This window comes from Lampris incognitus, chromosome 4 (assembly GCF_029633865.1).
Source record: "Lampris incognitus isolate fLamInc1 chromosome 4, fLamInc1.hap2, whole genome shotgun sequence".
NCBI classification, from domain to species: domain Eukaryota; kingdom Metazoa; phylum Chordata; class Actinopteri; order Lampriformes; family Lampridae; genus Lampris; species Lampris incognitus.
In genome coordinates this window covers 30,071,342-30,089,480 of record NC_079214.1, presented here as the reverse complement: position 1 = coordinate 30,089,480, position 18,139 = coordinate 30,071,342, and the positions used below count along the sequence as shown (strand labels likewise).

The 18,139-nt window shown below is 45.7% G+C and overlaps 1 protein-coding gene across 1 annotated transcript in view; it reads right to left on the bottom strand.

Annotated features, from left to right (window-relative positions):
• Window positions 1-16,110, bottom strand: part of kif28 (kinesin family member 28) — a 54,697-nt gene extending 38,587 nt beyond the window's left edge. The window contains exons 1-3 of the mRNA XM_056279330.1: window positions 15,890-16,110; window positions 11,057-11,156; window positions 353-449 (exon numbers count right to left, since the gene is read on the bottom strand). Of these exons, the coding sequence (XP_056135305.1) occupies window positions 353-449; window positions 11,057-11,156; window positions 15,890-16,110 (418 nt within the window). The remainder of the gene's footprint in view (window positions 1-352; window positions 450-11,056; window positions 11,157-15,889) is intronic.
• Between the last annotated feature and the right edge of the window lie 2,029 nt (window positions 16,111-18,139).

Below are 18,139 nucleotides of genomic sequence, written 5' to 3'. Positions count from 1 at the left end.
TGTATTGAACTTCGTATGTTTGTTGCATTGTATCTCTTGTAGTTTTACCCTACTTCCAGTCAACCATTAAACGGAGTGGAACTAAGCACCCTCTTCAGCGTGGTGATTGGAGGAGTAGTTGTCTATCTGCCAGCTTGTGCAGGGCGTATAGGGGTGGCAGAATACCTAGCTTTGACCTAATCATGTTCAACTGTAACCAACTGTAACCCAGAAAGACCTGTCCTCAAGCACAGCAATCAGAGAACATCTGTTTCAGTCCATAAAACCAAAATTTCTTCCCTCTCCGATGCTGAGAGGACCCAAACGAAGACAGGATCCTGGCAGGCAATGCCCCATACATAAGAAGCCTCACCCTCTCCAAAGATGTCGTCGTTTAAGAGAGAAATCTTGAAGATCAAAAAGCCTTCCTTAAGGAAAGTGGGATCTGTTACATCACATCTTGCCAGACACTGCAAGGCAAGTGTCAAATTCTCAGAGTGTGAGAGTGACGGTCACACCCACTGGCATAGCCGGGGGGTGGGTGGGGTGGGGTCGGGTTTAACCCCCCCCTCCCCGAAATATTTTCTGACAGTTCTAAACTGCGTATTCACGGATGTAAATTTAGTGCAGCGCAGCTATATCAAATAACACTGGTTTTGCGTAGTCCCTGTGCTGAATGATTCCCATAAATGTGCAGTGGGTTTATCATAAACCAATCAGTAAGATACCTGGATTTTTAACCGCCCTCTTTCTTTGAGAGACATAAATTGAACAAGTCACATCACTTATCTTGAGTAATCATGTATGCTATTGGTCATAAAATCTTATCTTACAGCAAACCAATCATAATTGAGCTATTGTGCGAATGCATTGTTCAATTCGAAAGGGAATCATTAGCTAGCCATGATCATCACTAACATTCGCTAGCTAGCTACCTGAATCGTTAGCTAGCTGCAATGGATCGACCAAAAAAGAAAGAAAAAAATCAGCAACTAATTTCTTCCCCTGAAACAGTCCAAAGCCTCTGAACCTGATCTTGCCGGCGACGGCGGCATTTCTGGCAGAGTATCGGTGGATACGACGATGGTGCAAGCAGAGGAGGCCGCAGCGGGGATCAAACGGCACAGGAGGCGGCGCCGGTAGCGGCTGCTGTTAACGTTTCACCGAAGTCTGACATAATGGACTATGTTTCACAAAGACAAAGTACGGGACTTTCAGATGAGCACAGGAGAAACATTTATTCATCTGACTGGATGCCCTTAACTAGACATTCATTCCCCGTGAATGTAGGTAGGCTAAGTTTTCAGCGTCATTGGTTGAACCAACATACTAGGCTAGTTTATTTGGCACAGGCGGATGGTTGCTTCTGTAAGCGTTGCCTTTCGTTTGCGGTGGACGGTTTGGGCAAAGGAGGTAACGTTACATTCGGAAAGTTAGTTAGTGCACCATTCTCGAACTGGAAGCATGCATTAGAACAGTGTTTCTCAACCCAGTCCTCAAGGAACCCCTATCCTGCATATTTTCTTTGCAACCCCGAATAGGTACCCGTTTGTAGTTATTCAACCAATCAGCAATGAATTTTGTCAGATGTTGCACACCTTGCATAATTAAGTGCTGCGAGATGATTGGTCGAGTAAGTACAAGCAGGGCTACCTATGCAGGGTTACAATGAAAATCTGCAGGATAGGGGTTCCTTGAGGACTGGGTTGAGAAACACTGCATTAGAAGCATTTAGAGATCATGCAAAGAAAAAATACCACATTGATGCAAGCGTTAGAGCTGACCACTTTGAACAGATTCCTCAAAACAAAACTGAGGACATATCACTGAAATTGGACTCTGAAAAGAAAAGACAGGTTACAGAAAACAGGGAAAAACTGAATAGCATATTTTCTGTGGTCTTCAAGAAATCACGCTACGAGGGCATGTAGATTCGGGGCCAGTTGGGCTTGATCAGTCCACACACAACGATGGGAATTTCAGAGCGCTACTTCGATTTAGGGTACTAGCTCGGTGTTTCTCAACCGGGGTCCGCGGATCCCTAGTGGTCCGTGGTGTAATTGCAAGGGGTCCGTGAAAATACAATAACTTTAAAAAAAAGATCCTATGACATTTATAGAAATAGGATTCTTTTACTCAAATGTGACTGAGACCTTTATCTACCTAAACTATAAAGGGTAACAGGACTTTTTTCTCTAATTACATCTGTTTCACAAGTGTAATTTATTGTATTTTAATAAGAGATCTCGCTCCCGTTTGCATTGTTAAAAGTTACTGCATAAAAATTCTGTTGTTACATATATCTGAAAGTTACTGAATACATATTCTGTTTTGTTACATATATCTGAAAGTTACTGCATAAGAATTCTGTTTTGTTAACTATATCTAAGTTACAACTGAAAGCTCTTATTTTTGCCCCAAAGAGTGAATAAATGCTATAATGCAATTTAAAATGCAGTTTCTACTGTTTCTACAAATTGCAACCCCCCTCCCCCAAGATCAGGTGGAGGGGTCCTCAGGGTAGATCAAAAATACGCAGGGGGTCCAGGACCCCAAAAAGGTTGAGAACCACTGCACTAGCTGGCGACAAAGCTCTGTTCCAGCACCTCGGTCACTTTCATGTGAATGCAATCTATTGCAGTCCCGAAACACAGAATGAGATTATCAACACTATAGGTGGTATCATGACAAATAAACTAGTCCAGAAAATAAATGCAGCTAAATGTTTGTGTACTCGCGGATGAAATTAAAGATTGCTCTGGAAGAGAACAGTTGTCTCTCTGCATTCGATATGTGGATAAGCATGATGATGGCAAATATGCAATCAGAGAGGACTTTCTGTCATTTGTAGACATAGAAGCGTTGACTGGAGAAGCAATTGCCAATTCTATTGACGGACAGATCACAAAAGCAGGCATTGATGTACGATTCTTACGTGGTCAGGGCTATGACGGGGCCTCTGCCATGAGTGGCCGTATTAACGGGGCACAGGCAAAACTGAAAGAAAAGCACAAGCATGCTGTGTATGTGCACTGTGTGAGTCACAGTCTAAATCTGGTGTTGAACAAATGCTGTACAGTTCAGTTAGTGAGAAATTGCTTTGGCATTGCATCTGAAATTTGTCACTTTTTTCATGATTCTGCTCTCCGATCTTCCTGCTTGAGACAGGAAATACAGCGGCTTATGCTTTATCAAAAGAAAACCAGACTCTGTTCCCTGTGTGAAACAAGATGGGTAGAGCATCACGAAGCCATATTCACTTTTAATGAGCTATATGAGCCAGTGAGATCTAGCCTGATAAAGATTAGTTACACATTCTCTGGTGATTCGTCTACTAAAGCTTACCAGCTTTTCAGTGCAACTGATAAAGCCGAATTCATGTTTACAATGAATGTCTGCGAGAAGATGCTTGCCAAAACATTCCACCTATCCCAGTTTCTTCAAAAAGAAAACTGGGATAGGTGGACTGCATCTCTGCTGCAGACGAGGTCAGCAGACAGGTTAAAGAAATGCGATCCAATTCAGAAACAGAGTTTGTGAAAATCTTCCAGGAGACATGCGCCAAAGCAGCCAAGTATTCTGACAATTCCGACCATTGCGGATGCTCCGCTTACCATTCAAGGGAAAGCTATATTCCGTGAGCTCACCATGGAAGCAGGTGACTGAGACTCCCCATTACCACGTGACAAAGTAGACCTGTGGATGGCATGGAGAGACTCACTTAAAGATCTTGAAAGTCTTTAAATCCCAAGAACATATGCACCAGTCTCCCTCTCTGGAGATCAACAGCAAGAGCTTTGTATCTTCTGTGATGCTTAAACCAAAACAATAGCTGCAGTCACCTATATCGAAGTCACTAATGTCAAAGGACAACATTACGCAGGGTTCGTTCTATGTAAGGCAAAACTCGTACCACGACCAGAACACACAATACCGAGGTTGGAGCTGTGTGCTCAGTGCAGCAGGAAACCTATGCCACAGAGCTTGAGTGCCTATGGAACCAGAAAGAAATCCCTAAAGACAGCACTCTCAAGAAACTGGATCCATTCGTCAATAAAAACGGCTTTTAATGAGAGTTGGAGGCCATATCACAGAGTCAAAATTTGAGTACAATGAAAAGAACCCTCTAACAAGTCCCAGTAGCTACCACATTGCAAATTTACTTGTACACCACTACCATGAACAGATCCGTCATCTAGGGCACCTCTTTACAGAGGGTCCTATTCGCACTGCTGGCCTGTGGATAGTTGGAGTGAGAAGGCATGTGAGCAGCATCATCTATAAATGTGTCACCAGTTGCAAGCGCCGTAGCACATTTCAAGCCCCGAAAATTGCCAACTTAGCTGTAGATAGACTAAGCATTTAGCCTCCCTTTACTAATGTTGGTCTTGACATGTTAGGGCCCTGGTCTGTTCTCACAAGGCACACAAGAGGTGGCCACCCCAACAAAAAGTGTTGGAAAGTGATCTTTACCTGTCTGAGTATCAGGGCAGTGCACTTTGAAGTCATTGAGTCCTTGGATACATCAAACTCTGATTGCCCTTAGACAACCGTCTCCATCTCCATTCGTAGTCCAGTGAAGCATACCCACTTGGATAGAGGCATACATTTAATTGGGGCCTGCACGGAGCTCAAGGTTCCTTCAAACATTGATAGTGTCCATGTGGAGAGGTACCTATCTGAACAAGGCTGCGCATGGACATGTAACCTACCTCACTCGTCTCACATGGGCGGTGCATGGGAGAGGATGATAGGCATAGCTTGAAGAATCATGGATCCATGTTCCAGCAGCAAGAATCCTCAAGGCTCACTCATGAGGCTCTCACAACTCTTCTCGCAAAAGCAGTGGCCATAATAAATACAAGACCCTTGGGTCAAATTATCTACTGATCCTGAGGACCCAATTATGCTTACTCCTGCTACCCTTCTCATGCAGAAAATAGGTACCCTCCCAGCTCCTCCTGGAGAATTTGATACCAAATATCTTTATACGTGGCACTGGTGTCAGGTTCAATTCCTTGCAGATGCTTTCTGGAACAAATGGAGGGAGCAGTACCTTTCAACGCTGCAGATGCGGAATAAGTGGTATTCATGCAAATCAAACATTGGTGCTGGAAATACTGTTCTCACGAAAGAATCCCAAGCCAAGAGGAATGAATGGCACTGGTCACTAAGGTATTCCCGAGCAAAATGGGGAAGTCTGCAGCGTGGAGATCAAGATCTCCAGACAAGACGGAACTAAGCTCTTCCTCAGGCCTGTTACGGACTTAGTCCTCCTTCTCTCTGAAGCAGACTACAAGAGCAAGTAGAGACTTTCAAACCCTGTACTTCAAGGGCTAAGTGAATGGATGTTATCTATAGATATCAGGCGGGGAATGTTCTGTCCCCATCAGGACATTATTTTCTTTTAGTTTCCTAAAACTCCCCCTGCTGGCAGTACCTTGCATAACATCAGTTTATGCCTTTAAGCATGTGACCTTTTGTATCATGTGACTCAGTCAGGGAAGTTAATTGTGAGCAGAACAGCCTTATGGTTTGTTGTCTTAATTTCTCTGTCAATAGACTGACAAGACGACCCCAGTCTCCAGTAATTGATGGGGAAACGTATTTAGCTGCTGGTCAGATTGCACAGGGTTATGTGCATGCAGGACAAGACATTATCTTCCCCCAATACCTGCTGGGATAGACTCCGTGCCCCCGATGACCCTGAAGTGGATTATGCCGGAATGGATAATATATGAAGCAATGAAGAAAAAAAGGAATGAAGGAAGGAAAGATGGCAGCAGTCCTTTTCAGCAGAAGGGAAATCAAATGGTGAACATTATATCACAATCAGGGAAAGATGAGAGTATAAGGAAGAGAGTGAACGTTTGTCCATCTGATTTAGCTTGTCTTCTTAATTATAATCCAGTGTCTAAATCCCTTTTTCTGAGTGTGAGACGGAGACGGGGAGGATGAAAGAAAAGGGAGTAAAAGAGGAAAGTTTGGTCATGTCAAATAGGAACTTAAGTCACACAGTAGTTAATTACTTTGCTGAAAGTTTGCTTTTCAGCAAGAGAAAAGAGAGGGAAGGAAGTTGAGGGGAAGAGGAGTGGAAGTGGGGTGCGGGGCCCCTCATGTTAAGAATCATTAAGAATGGCTGCCTGGACTTCTGCTCTAGCTCACTAGGTGATGGCAGCATAAAGCGATAGGTTCCCAACAGCAAGATTTAAAAGCTGCCCGACATAACTTGATTTTTCTCAGAAACGTGTAGATACAGCGGGTGAACGAAAATGCCTAAAAAGGGGGAAGAAATGTCTCGCACAAAGTAAAGAACAGGAAAAAGATGAGGAGGACAAACTTTCACAAGCTAGTAACAATATTCATAGATGCCATGTGACATCACTGTGTTTTAGCGCCGCCATTTTTGTGTCTGGGTCCCAGCTGCACGACCACTACTGCCAGAGTAGACTGGTTGTGATTCTAGAGTTTCTAGACACAAAAAAAGTTCCTACAATATGCTCGGGATATGTTGGGCTGTAACATCAGTCGTCAGAGAAACCCTGTACTACAATTTTATTCAATCCCAAAGGAGCTAGATCGGCGGAATAAATGACTGGCTTCAACCAGAAGGGACCAATGGCAGCCAACTTCTAACTGCACATTGTGCAGTCAACACCTCAATAAAAAGGCTTCAACTGCCAGGGTTGCTCTAGTGTTCCTCTCTACCTTGCTTGTCCTCACTGAGAAGCACCAGACTGCCGATCAGCAGATGCGCGCTGAGATCACCCTTCTTGTTAAATATACATTAAAGTACTTACCTGCAGCATAAAGGTGAATAAGAGAGAAAAATGTCTGAGAGAAAAAGATTAAAGAGAAATTACCTTGCTCAGGTTGGTCAATATCTTTATGGTATGCAGACATGTAATATTCTACCATTCTTGCCTCTCTGTCTGCTTAGGAAGAAAAAATGACAACCCCATGAGCCCTGATTATGTACCCAGCCTGTTTGCACACAGTTCAGCTGGACAGTGGTAGAAAAACATCTACGCCAACAGTAGGTTTGAGCATACCCTGCAGATGAAATGGAAAAGGACTGAGACTTGGGATTGCCCATAACAAACACCATATTCGAACATAACGTAGTTCATAAGTGTATTTGGTACCAGAACACCTTAGGCCGAAGATCAATGACAGACTTTGTGGCCGTATCATCAGATCTGTGGCCGTATGTTTTGGACACTCAGGTGAAGAGAGGAGCAGAGCTGTCAACTGATCACCACCTGGTGGTGAGTTGGATCAGATGGCGGGGAAGGCTGCTGGACAGACCTGGCAAACCCAAACGTGTAGTGAGGGTGAACTGGGTACGTCTGGCGGAGGCCCCTGTCTATGAGGTCTTCAACTCCCACCTCCAGAAGAAGTTCTCGTGTATCCCGAGGGAGGCTGGGGACATGGACTCTGAGTGGGCCATATTCAAAGTCTCTATTGCAGATGCAGAAGCTGTGGTCATAAGGTCATCAGTGCCTGTCGAAGCAGAAACCTAATTACTAGCTGGTGGACACCAGCAGTGAGAGAAGTAGTCAGGCTGAAGAAGGAGGCCTTTCGGACTTGGTTGGCCCAGGGGTCTCCTGGAGTAGCAGACAGGTACCGGGAGGCCAGAAGGGCTGCCACTTCGGTTGTCGCAGAAGCAAAAACTCGGGTGTGAGAGGAGTTCGGCGAGGCTACGGAGGGGGACTTTCGGTTGGCCTCAAGGAAGTTCTGGCAAACTATCCGACGACTCAGGAAAGGGAAGCAGGGCTTGACTCAGGCTGTGTTCAGCCAGGGATGGGAACTGTTGGCCCAGACTGGGGCTGTTGTTGAGCAGTGGAAAGAACACTTTGAGGAGCTCCTGAACCCAGCTAACACGTCCTCAGTGGAGGAGGTAGAGTCTGAAGACTCAGGGGAAGCCCCACCCATATCCCTGGCAGAGATCTCTGAGGTAGTTAAAAAGCTCCTTGGTGATAAAGCGCCGGGTGTGGATGAGATTCGCCCTGAGATGCTGAAGGCTCTGGACACTGTTGGGCTGTCTTGGTTGACACGCCTCTTCAGTGTCACGTAGAGGTCGGGGACAGTACATGTGGAGTGGCAGACTGGGGTGGTGGTTCCCATATTCAAAAAGGGGGACCGGAGGGTGTGCTCCAATTATCGGGGCATCACATTGCTCAGCCTCCCTGATAAAGTCTACTCCAGGGTGCTTGAAAGGAGGCTCCGACCGACTGTTAAACCTTGGATCCAGGAGGAACAATGCGGATTCCATCCTGGCCGTGGAACAACAGACCAACTCTTTACCCTTGTGGAAGTGCTGAGGGGGGCATGGGAGTTTGACCAGCCAGTCTACATGTGTTTTGTGGACTTGGAGAGGCTTACAACTGTGTACCCTGGGGCACTCTGTCGGGGGTACTGCTGGAGTATGGGGTACCGGGGCAGTTGCTACAAGCCATCTGGTCCTTGTATAAGCAAAGTGAGAGCTGTGTCCCCATTCTCAGCACAAAGTCAAACACGTTTTCGGTGGGTGTCAGACTCCACCGACATTGTCCCTTGTCTCCGATTCGGTTTGTGATATTAATGGACAGGATCTCAAGGCGCAGCCAAGGTGAGGAGTGTGTCCGTTTTGGGAACCTCAGAATTGCATCTCTGCTCTTCGCAGATGATGTGGTTTTGCTGGCTTCATCAGAACACGACCTCCAGTGCGCACTGGGGTGGTTTACAGCCGAGTGTGAAATGGCTGGGATGAGAGTCAGCACCTCCAAGTGTGAGGCCATGGTTCTCTACCAAAAAATGGTGGATTGCTCCCTCCGGGTTGGGGATGAGTTGCTGCCTCAAATGAAGGAGTTCAAGTATCTCAGGCTCTTGTTCATGAGTGAGGGAGAGTAGGATGGAGTGGGAGATTGACAGGCGGATTAGTGCAGCATCAGCAGTAATGTGGACGTTATACCGGACTGCTGTGGTGAAGGGGGAGCTGAGCCAGAAGGCAAAGCTCTCAATTTACCAGTCAATCTTCGTTCCAACCCTCACCTATGGTCATGAGCTTTGGGTAGTGACCGAAAGGGCGAGATCGCAGATACTAGCAGCTGAAATGAGTTTCCTCCATAGGGTGTCTGGGCTCAGCCTTAGAGATAGGGTGAGGAGCTCAGACATCCGGTGGGAGCTTGGAGTAGAGCTGCTAGTCCTTCACGTCGAATGGAGCCAGTTGAGGTGGTTCAGGCATCTGATTAGGATGCCTCCTGGGTGCCTTCCTTTGGAGGTTTACCGGGCACGGCCAACTGGGAGGAGACCCCAGGGTAGACCCAGAACTCACTGGAGGGACTACAAATCCAATCTGGCCTGGGAAAGCCTTGGGATCCCCCAGGAGGAGCTGGAGGGCGTTGCTGGGGAGAGGGACGTCTGGAGTGCCCTACTTAGTTTGCTGCCAACGCGACCCGACCCCGGAGAAGCGGCTGATGATGAATGAATGAATGGCTTAAGCTAGACACCCCATCTATAGAGGACTGGTATGACATAATTTATGACAGTTTTGTGATGGAAGAATTACCTTCTCCATGATGCTTGAGGAAACTAAATTTGAGAAAATTTGGGAGAAGTGGAAATTGTATATTTCCCCAAAACGTCCTTCTTTTGTTTAATTTGTTTATGCAAGTATGGTTTTTGTACATTTTCTTTTTTTTCCTTTTATCTCAAATTGAGTAACACCCCATGTTCTATTTTTGTGTCCTATAATTACTCTGTAAAATGCAGGAAAGATGGATCACTTTATAAAAGTATCTAACTAAAGATGATTATGTTAAAATGCTGTCAATATGCCGCTCTGATGGCCAAGCGGAATAAACTGCCGTTCTTGCAGTCCGCTCGTCATGTGGCTGGGAGGTTCGTGTCCCAGACTCGCCGTAACCGGTCACGGCCAGAGCGTCCACGGGGTAAGGCATTCATTAGGCCACCCTTACCCAAGGGATAGTAGGTGTAGATCGGTGTAGTGTTCGGGGACTCGTCGTTCTCCAGCGACCCCTCTGGTCCAGCCGGGCGCCTGTAGCCAAGCAACCGAAAGCATTCTCCCTACGTCTCCTTCGCGGGCTGAAGGCAATCAAAATCCATGCGAGGCTTCAGCGTGTAAAATAGTGAGAGCAGCCGACACGAGTTTGAAGGAAGCTGGTGTTATGACTATCTCCTTCCTGTGGAAACATGAGCCAGGGGAGTTATTCGACAAGAGTTCCGGCCATATGCCATTGGGTTAATCGGGTGGGATAAGGGGAAAAATTAGAAATAAATTTATTTTTAAAAAAAAGCTGTCAATACATGATTCCAAAAAAAAAAAAAAAGAATGGCTGCCTTTGTCTTCCTCTTGGTGATGTGGCATAGGAAGACACACAGGCAAGATGGAGCAAAGTATCTTCAGGTTCTTCTGACAGTTTATTTGAGTAGATATCATTAGCTGAGATGGCTCAGTAGCTCCCTAACTGCCATCCAGGAAAAAAAAGAAAGAAAGAAAAAAGAAAACAGGGAAGAAGTAGAAGGAGGAAAATAAGAGCCTTTGGAATATCTACAGTCATTAACAAAGGTTCATTTAAGTTTGGGTTAAGGCTCGAGTTTCAATATTTAGAACTCGTTTTCTGGTCAAGTGCAACGGGGCCACCATTCATAGAGAGGGCAGAAACCTACTCTGGTTACCAGATAAACAAACAGAATAATCATTTCTTTTTAGATAAAAAACGTGCACAGTCCGAAAACTCAAAATGCCTTTTTGGTCAAACTGGATAGACGTCTTTCGAAATAAGTCAACTCTCCAAACTTTCAACCTGACCTAATGCCCACAATGTAATTTTTTATTCTGGAATAAGTGATAAATCCAAAGTCGTTTTTTGATTAAGAGTACAGATGAAGCATATAGTATAATATATCTAGGGGTGGGTTCAAAACTACACAATGAAAAATAACATAGGGAAACAGAAAGAAGGTAAACATTGGACACTGATAAGTGCGGTTTCACAGGATTGGAAAAAATGAAATCCTATGATAAAGAAAATGCTGAAATCAAAGTTAAACGCACAATTCTCTATATACTGACCTTGTTGAATGGGCGCACCCTGACAGCAACTTTGACGCAGTCCTTGCCGTGCATGTCGGCTGCTTTAGCCCTCATGGTCCACAGGGTACCAACACCAACACTGAAGCCAAATTAATGACAAACGTCCTCACATGGAGCCAGGAGTACTAGTGGGTGACCAAACTTGGTCAAGTTTCAATCAGGGGGCAATAAAAGGGAGCTGACACTGTCTATGTAAACAAAAAATCTGAAACTTATTTAAACAGCCTTCTAATAAAACTATATGAATACTGTCAGGTGGATGCTGTGCCTTTAACTCCCTTTTAACACTTTTGTGTTCACACACAGACATTCAGATATCCACACAATAATTTAACATTTCAAAATGCTGATTAGTTAATGGTAAATAACATTATCTAACAATACTGATGATCATTTGATGCTTATGAATCGTTCCATAATTGGCAGGTACATGTATAACTGAAAAATACATCTATAGCAATTGTAAAAATAGTGTGATCATAAATGCTTCAGTTATCAGTGCATAGTTTCTATATTTATTGTGTATAATGCCCAAGTGTCATGTTTTATCCCAATTGTCTGTCAAGATGAATTGTGTAGTTTAAATATTTCAAACCATAATCAATTATTCTTTGCCCAGTTCTTTGTCACTGGAGATTTGGCTGGATATCTGATACTGGAGAGACCGTTTTACTTTCACTTGATAGTCAACGACAATGAATTATACAGAAGACACATCGCCCATGGAAATGTGTGACCAAAGGAGCAACATTGATAACACAAGGTTTCATTACACATTTTACCACGTGTGGAAATTCTATTGAGATGTCTTAACCATCACAACTACATAGCTAACAGCAGCTCTTAATCTTCCCTTAACACAGTGATGGGCAGCATGATCCAGAAAGGGCCAGTGTGGGTGCAGGTCTTTGTTACAACCATGCAGTTACACACCCGAGTCTACAAATCAAGGTCATTAGCAAAGACTATTGGTTGACTGATAGAATCAGGTGTGTAACTGCTGGGCTGGAACAAGACTATTGGTTGACTAATAGAATCAGGTGTGTAACTGCTTGGTTGTAACAAAGACCTGCACCCACACCAGCCCTTTCTGGATCATGTTGCCCATCCCTTTAGCCAAAAGATAGCTGACACTGAAGGATGCCTCTGTTGCAGCTTTATATTAGCTGTTGGTTTGGTAAAAAGCGACTGCTGCGCTTTCAATATAGACTTGAGCTCGTAACAGTTGCCAACTGTCCCGTATTAGCCGGGATGTCCCTTATATTGGGCCAAATTGATCTGTCCTGTACGGGACCTCCCTTGTCCCGTTTATTGACTGCTACTCTCCTCTAACCATGAGAGGGCACTCTCACAGTTGTATCAAATCTGATAAAACAATAGCAGCAGTGCTGATCACAATGGGTGAGAATGATCACCTGTCATCATCCAATCACAGCCCCCATCACGCGCATCAGTTGTACATGTACAGTAAATGCGCCAATTCCTTCAAAAACAGAAAAAGTTCCAGCAATGTCTGGTGCTATTCAGTCGGTTGGGCATGTGGCGATATGGATTAACCTGTAAATATGGATATGGATAAACCTGCAAAAAAGAAGACACTGTGCAGCTATAATTAGCAATGGGAAGTAAAAAAAAAAAGACGTGGGTAAGCCCGTCAGCGGTGACTCAACGAAAGCTTTCTGTATTTTATGTCGCAGGCAATTTTCAGTTGGCCATGGAGGTGAGAATGACCTGACTCAGCATGCTTCCACAGAAATGCACAAGACCACCACACTAGCTAAAGGTGCAAGCAATATCGGTGCATTCTTTGTGGCATCAACTGTGGAAAATGACAAAATTGTGGCAAGTGAAGCCTCATACGTGTATCATACTGTTAAACATGGACTCAGCTACAACAGCACCGACCGTCTTGTTAAGCTAAACGTGTGTTGTTTCATGACTCAAATGTTGTGAAGAAGATGCACTTGGGAAGAACGAAAGCTGAGATGATCACAATGAATGTTTTAGGACCAAAGACTGTGGGACCAAAAACTGTGCGGGATATTCTGGATGATCTGTCCCCGACTGAAGGTGAGCCTGTGTTTTACTCGGTTGCCACTGATGCCTCAAACAAGGGAAATAGAAAAATGTTTCCAGTGTGCGTGAGACATTTTTCTGTCTGATGGAGTGCAGTGCAAGTTACTTGACTTTTATGAAGACAGTGATTAAACTGCAAATGGTATACGTACATCAAGCTCTGATGAACTGTCTGGAAAAGTATGAACTGGATATTAAACACAACACAGAATATGCAGCAGATAATGCTAATGTCAACTTTGGAAAACACCACTCCGTTTACCAGTTATCGAGTAGTGCCAACAGTCGCATTCTGAAAGCTAACTGTCCGGCTCACATAGCTCACAACACCTGCAAGCACACCTGAGATCAGCTGTCAGTGGATATTGAGTCACTCGTTTTAAAGATCTACAGCCACTTCTCAGTATCTGCTTCCAGAAGAGAGGAACTGCGTGCATTTTTTGCCTTTGTTGAGTGGCATGAAATTCTGCGTCATGTTTGCACGCGATGGCCATCTCTTCATCCAGCTGTTGATTGGTTCCTGTAGAGCTGGCCAGCTCTCACCTCATACCTCAGGTCCCCTTGGGGGACATGTTCTGTGGCACTGAAGAGGATTTTTGAGGACGAAGACAAAACTGGAGCTGCGGAGATTTATCTGGGCTTTTTCCACAACGTGGGGTGCGTTTTTGACACACTCGTTAGAAAGCTGGAGGAAACAACACTGCATCACAGATGTTTACGAGTAGGTGGGAAAATTCAAAGTGAAGATGCTTCAGCAGAAACAACACAGCTTTTTTGGATACCAGACCAAGCAGGTGATGGACAAACAAGTGTCAGCACAAAGATCAAAACAGCAACAAGACTTTCTGAAGTTCTATGACTGTCATTGCATACATTGACAAGTGATTTGATTTCTCATCAGAAAATGTGATGATGAAACCTCAAACCCATCGGTCTACATGAAGAGCTCCCTTTCACTGACCTGGAGCAGGTGCTGGCTGCCCTCAAAATGACAGCGACAGTCAGTATGTACCAACTCTATGAAGAGTTTTGTGCTAACAGGGAGGAAATAAAGAAAGACAGACAGGATACCATAAAATCCACCAATTAGAAGTGGGTGGCAGTTACAAAACATAGGGAAAGCCAACTTGATCAACATGTTCAGGATCGTCTCATTTGTCCTCAGTGTGCCAGGCTCAAACGCCTTTGTAGAGAGGATTTTCTCTCTGATGACCATTAAATGGTCAGACTCAAGAAACCAATGCAGCACAGAGTTGATCAAAAACAAACTTCAAATATCTGTGAACTGTGACTTGTCATGTAAGGACTTTTCTCTGGCTGCACAAAAGGACAAAAGACTGCTTGAATCGGTCAAAAGCAGCAAAAAAATATCTATGGAAAAAATAGAATTGGTGAGCAGAGGCATGCCCTTCTTTTCTTTTGCATTTATGTTTTTGTTGTTGTTGTGAGGGTCCAAGTTGTGATTTCCAACTTATATGTAGTCTTATTGAATAAGAATATGAAGCATTCATTCCCCACCACTGTTTGTGCACACAGAGGGTGCACCTTCTGTAAGTCTCTGCTTTTTGATTCCTCTGCAAAACTACAGCATACAGAAGCTATCATTACTTCTAGTTTGTGCTTGTAGGATTAACAAGAAGGGAATAACGTTTTCTTTCTTTTTTTCCTAAATTTATTTCTAGTTTTCCCCCTTATCCCACCCGATTAACCCAATAGCATATGGCCGGAACGCTTATCGAATAACTCCCCCGGCTCACGTTTCCACAGGAAGGAGATAGTCATAACACCAGCTTCCTTCAAACTTGTGTCGGCTGCTCTCGCTATTTTGCACGCTGAAGCCTCGCATGGATTGCATTACCTTCAGGCCATGAAGGTGATGTAGGGAGAATTGCTTGGCTACAGGCGCCCGGATAGGCTAGAGGGGTCGTTGGGAGAACGACGAGTCCCCGAACACTACACCGATCTACACCCACTATCCGTCAGGTAAGGGTGGCCAATGAATGCCTTACCCCGTGGACGCTCTGGCCGTGACCGGTTACGGTGAGTCTGGGATACGAACCTCCCAGCCACATGACGAGCAGATTGCAAGAACGGCGGTTTATTCCACTCGGCCATCTGAGTGGCCAGGGGATAACATTTTCTAACCTACAGTGCAAGAGTCACAAGAGTTTTGACTTAGCCTAATAGTAAAGGTAACAGGTAATGGTTCAAATAAAGGACTGTGCTAAAGGTACCTGCTGTAAATTAACAACTACTACATATGTTGCCAAGGCATGCGAGTTGTGTATTGATCTTTAATTTGACTGTAAGAGATTAGCTATCATTATGACAAATGGCTTAAAACAAAACACTGTATAGTCACACTACACCATACCCATACCACCGTGGCATGCCACCTTTTGTCCCTTATTTGGTAGTGAAAAAGTTGGCAACCCTAGCTCGTAAACTTTCTTTGAACGAAGCGTGCTCTTTAGCGGGTAGGTGTCTTTGAACTTGGAGTTGATGGCGTGTGTAGTCAAGTCCTTTTCCCTTCACAACCGTCTGCGTGTGCCCTCTTTAGCAATGCCGATGACTATTCTGTCCCTGATTAAGTCATCTCTTAGGGCTCCATATTCACATGTGGAAGCTTTCTCCCTGAGCCGTGTCACAAAACAGTCTATTGTTTCACCTTTCTCTTGTTTACAACAGCCAAAAACGTAGCACTCATAAATCACATTTTTAGCGGGTTTGAAATACCTTTCCAATGAGTCCAGTATGACGGCCGCGTCTTCTTGCTGTGCGTCGGTCAGGTTTAAGTTGTGTTTGTAGACATGTCGACATTCAACTCCTATGACACTCCTCAGAGTCGTCGCCTGGACCTTCTTGTCCTTGTCCACCAGCCCTGTGGCTAAAGCATAATCTTCATAGTCTGCTCGGAAGATTTCCCGATTCGCACTCAGGCTCCCACTGAGCTTCATCGGCGCTGGCGGGGGTATGGTCGCGGCCGTGGCTATTCACTGCTGTTACTGCGGTACGGCTAGCTAGCATTAGCAAACCAACAAATTTGCAAAACTCACTTGATGGCTCAATATCCCTTCAGCCACCAAATCGCCGAATCAAAGGTCCATTTCTGACACCATGTTTGAGCTAGTGGTGTGTAAACACGAGGCATACTCCAAATTAACAGTTAAGGGGCTTTAGTGTCGAATTGTATGTATCAACAATACAGAGCTGAACTGACGCACGCAGGAGACTGCGTGCCTTACGTAACATTGACTACAGCTAACTTCCACAGGGTGGTGCTATAATACCACCCGTAACACTTCCCACCCGCAGACACGGCCAATTGTGTCTGTAGGATGCCCGACCAAGCCAGAGGTAACACCAGGATTCGAACTAGCGATCCCCGTGTTGGTAGGCAATACCCGGACGCCCCTATTGTCATTATTCTTATTACAACCATAATACAATGGGACCCCCCCCCCCAAGCTTCGGAAAAATTCTTATGGAAAGGCAATTCCCTTGTTCGTTATGGGAGGTCCAGACCCCCCCCCCCCTGTTATGTCTGCACACATCGACAGTGCTGCATTTGATTTGGTGCTGCTCTATTGTGCTGGGATCGATTGGTGATGCCTGCGGGCTCTGGGTTGTTTGATCGGGTCTGCCTGTGATGCTGTGTCAGTCTAAATAAAGAATGCAACGTAGCGGTTGTGTCGAGCGACAGCGCTGTGTCCTGACGTGATTTCTAAATACAATATTGGCGACGAGGATGGCTGATATCTCTCTCCCACCACCTGCCCCCTTCCTGGCACTACCTGGCGAGCCTCCGGTACCATGGACTCGCTGGCTACATAGTTTTGAAAATTACATCATCGCCTCAGGGCTCGACGACGTGAGCCAGGCTAGGAAGACGGCTCTGTTGCTACACTGCTTGGGAGCAGAGGGTCATCGTGTGCTCGGGACTCTGGGGAACGTCACAAACTTTGACGAAGCTGTGGGACTTATGAGCACCCATTTCGCTGCTCCACAGAGCGCCCTCCTTCGGCGATTTATATTCCGTCAGCGACACCAACTGCCTGGTGAGTCTGTGCAGCAGTATGTAGCTAATTTGCGAGGGCTAGCTAGCTCATGCAAGTTTGGCGCGCTTCAGGGCGAGATGGTTCACGACCAGCTAATCGAACACACCAACAACGCAAAGGTGCGTGAGACTCTCCTGCTGGAAAAAGACGATCTGCTGCTGTCCAGAGCAATTACCATCGCACTACAGGTTGAGGGAGCAGCTGAGTGTGCTGCTATGCTAAATACACAGAAAGTGGCCACCTCCAGTCACGCTGCCAACGACTCCTCCCTCTACTCACGGCTGCCCCTCGGGACGCAACCCAGCCAGAGCGAGGCGGGCGCCGACTCCACTGGGGACGTCTTGCAACTGCAACGACGGCGTTCTCGGCCCCGCCCTCAACAGTCCTGTGGTAACTGTGGATCTCGGTTTCATGTTTCAAGGGCTCAGAACTGCCCTGCCCGTGGCCAGACATGCCGTAGCTGCGGTAAGCAAAATCACTTTGCCAACGTCTGTCGATCTTCCCCGGCTGGGTCAAAGGGCCATATCCCCCCGTCTTCAACCGCCGTCATTCACAAGGTGAGCTCTGGGCCGGTGTCATTCAAATCATGCACAGTCAACATTAATGATGTGTGCATCCCCCTGCTGTTGGACACCGGTGCAGGTGTGTCTCTCTTGAATGTTGATACCTACAGTAAATTTTTCGGTTCACTGCCACTGTCCGCACCCTCAGCTGTCCTCTGTGGGTATGGTGACTCCAAAATCGATCTGGTTGGCTCTCTCCAAGTGACTGTCCGCTATGGAACCAAGCTGGTGCCCAATGCAGTTTTTCATGTGGCACGCCGTGGGGCCAACCTGATGGGCCTGGATCGGTTCTCCGCTCTGGGGTTCTCCATCTTAGACACAAGGGGGGCAGCAATCCTGACTGTTGCCACACCTTGGCAGCAGAA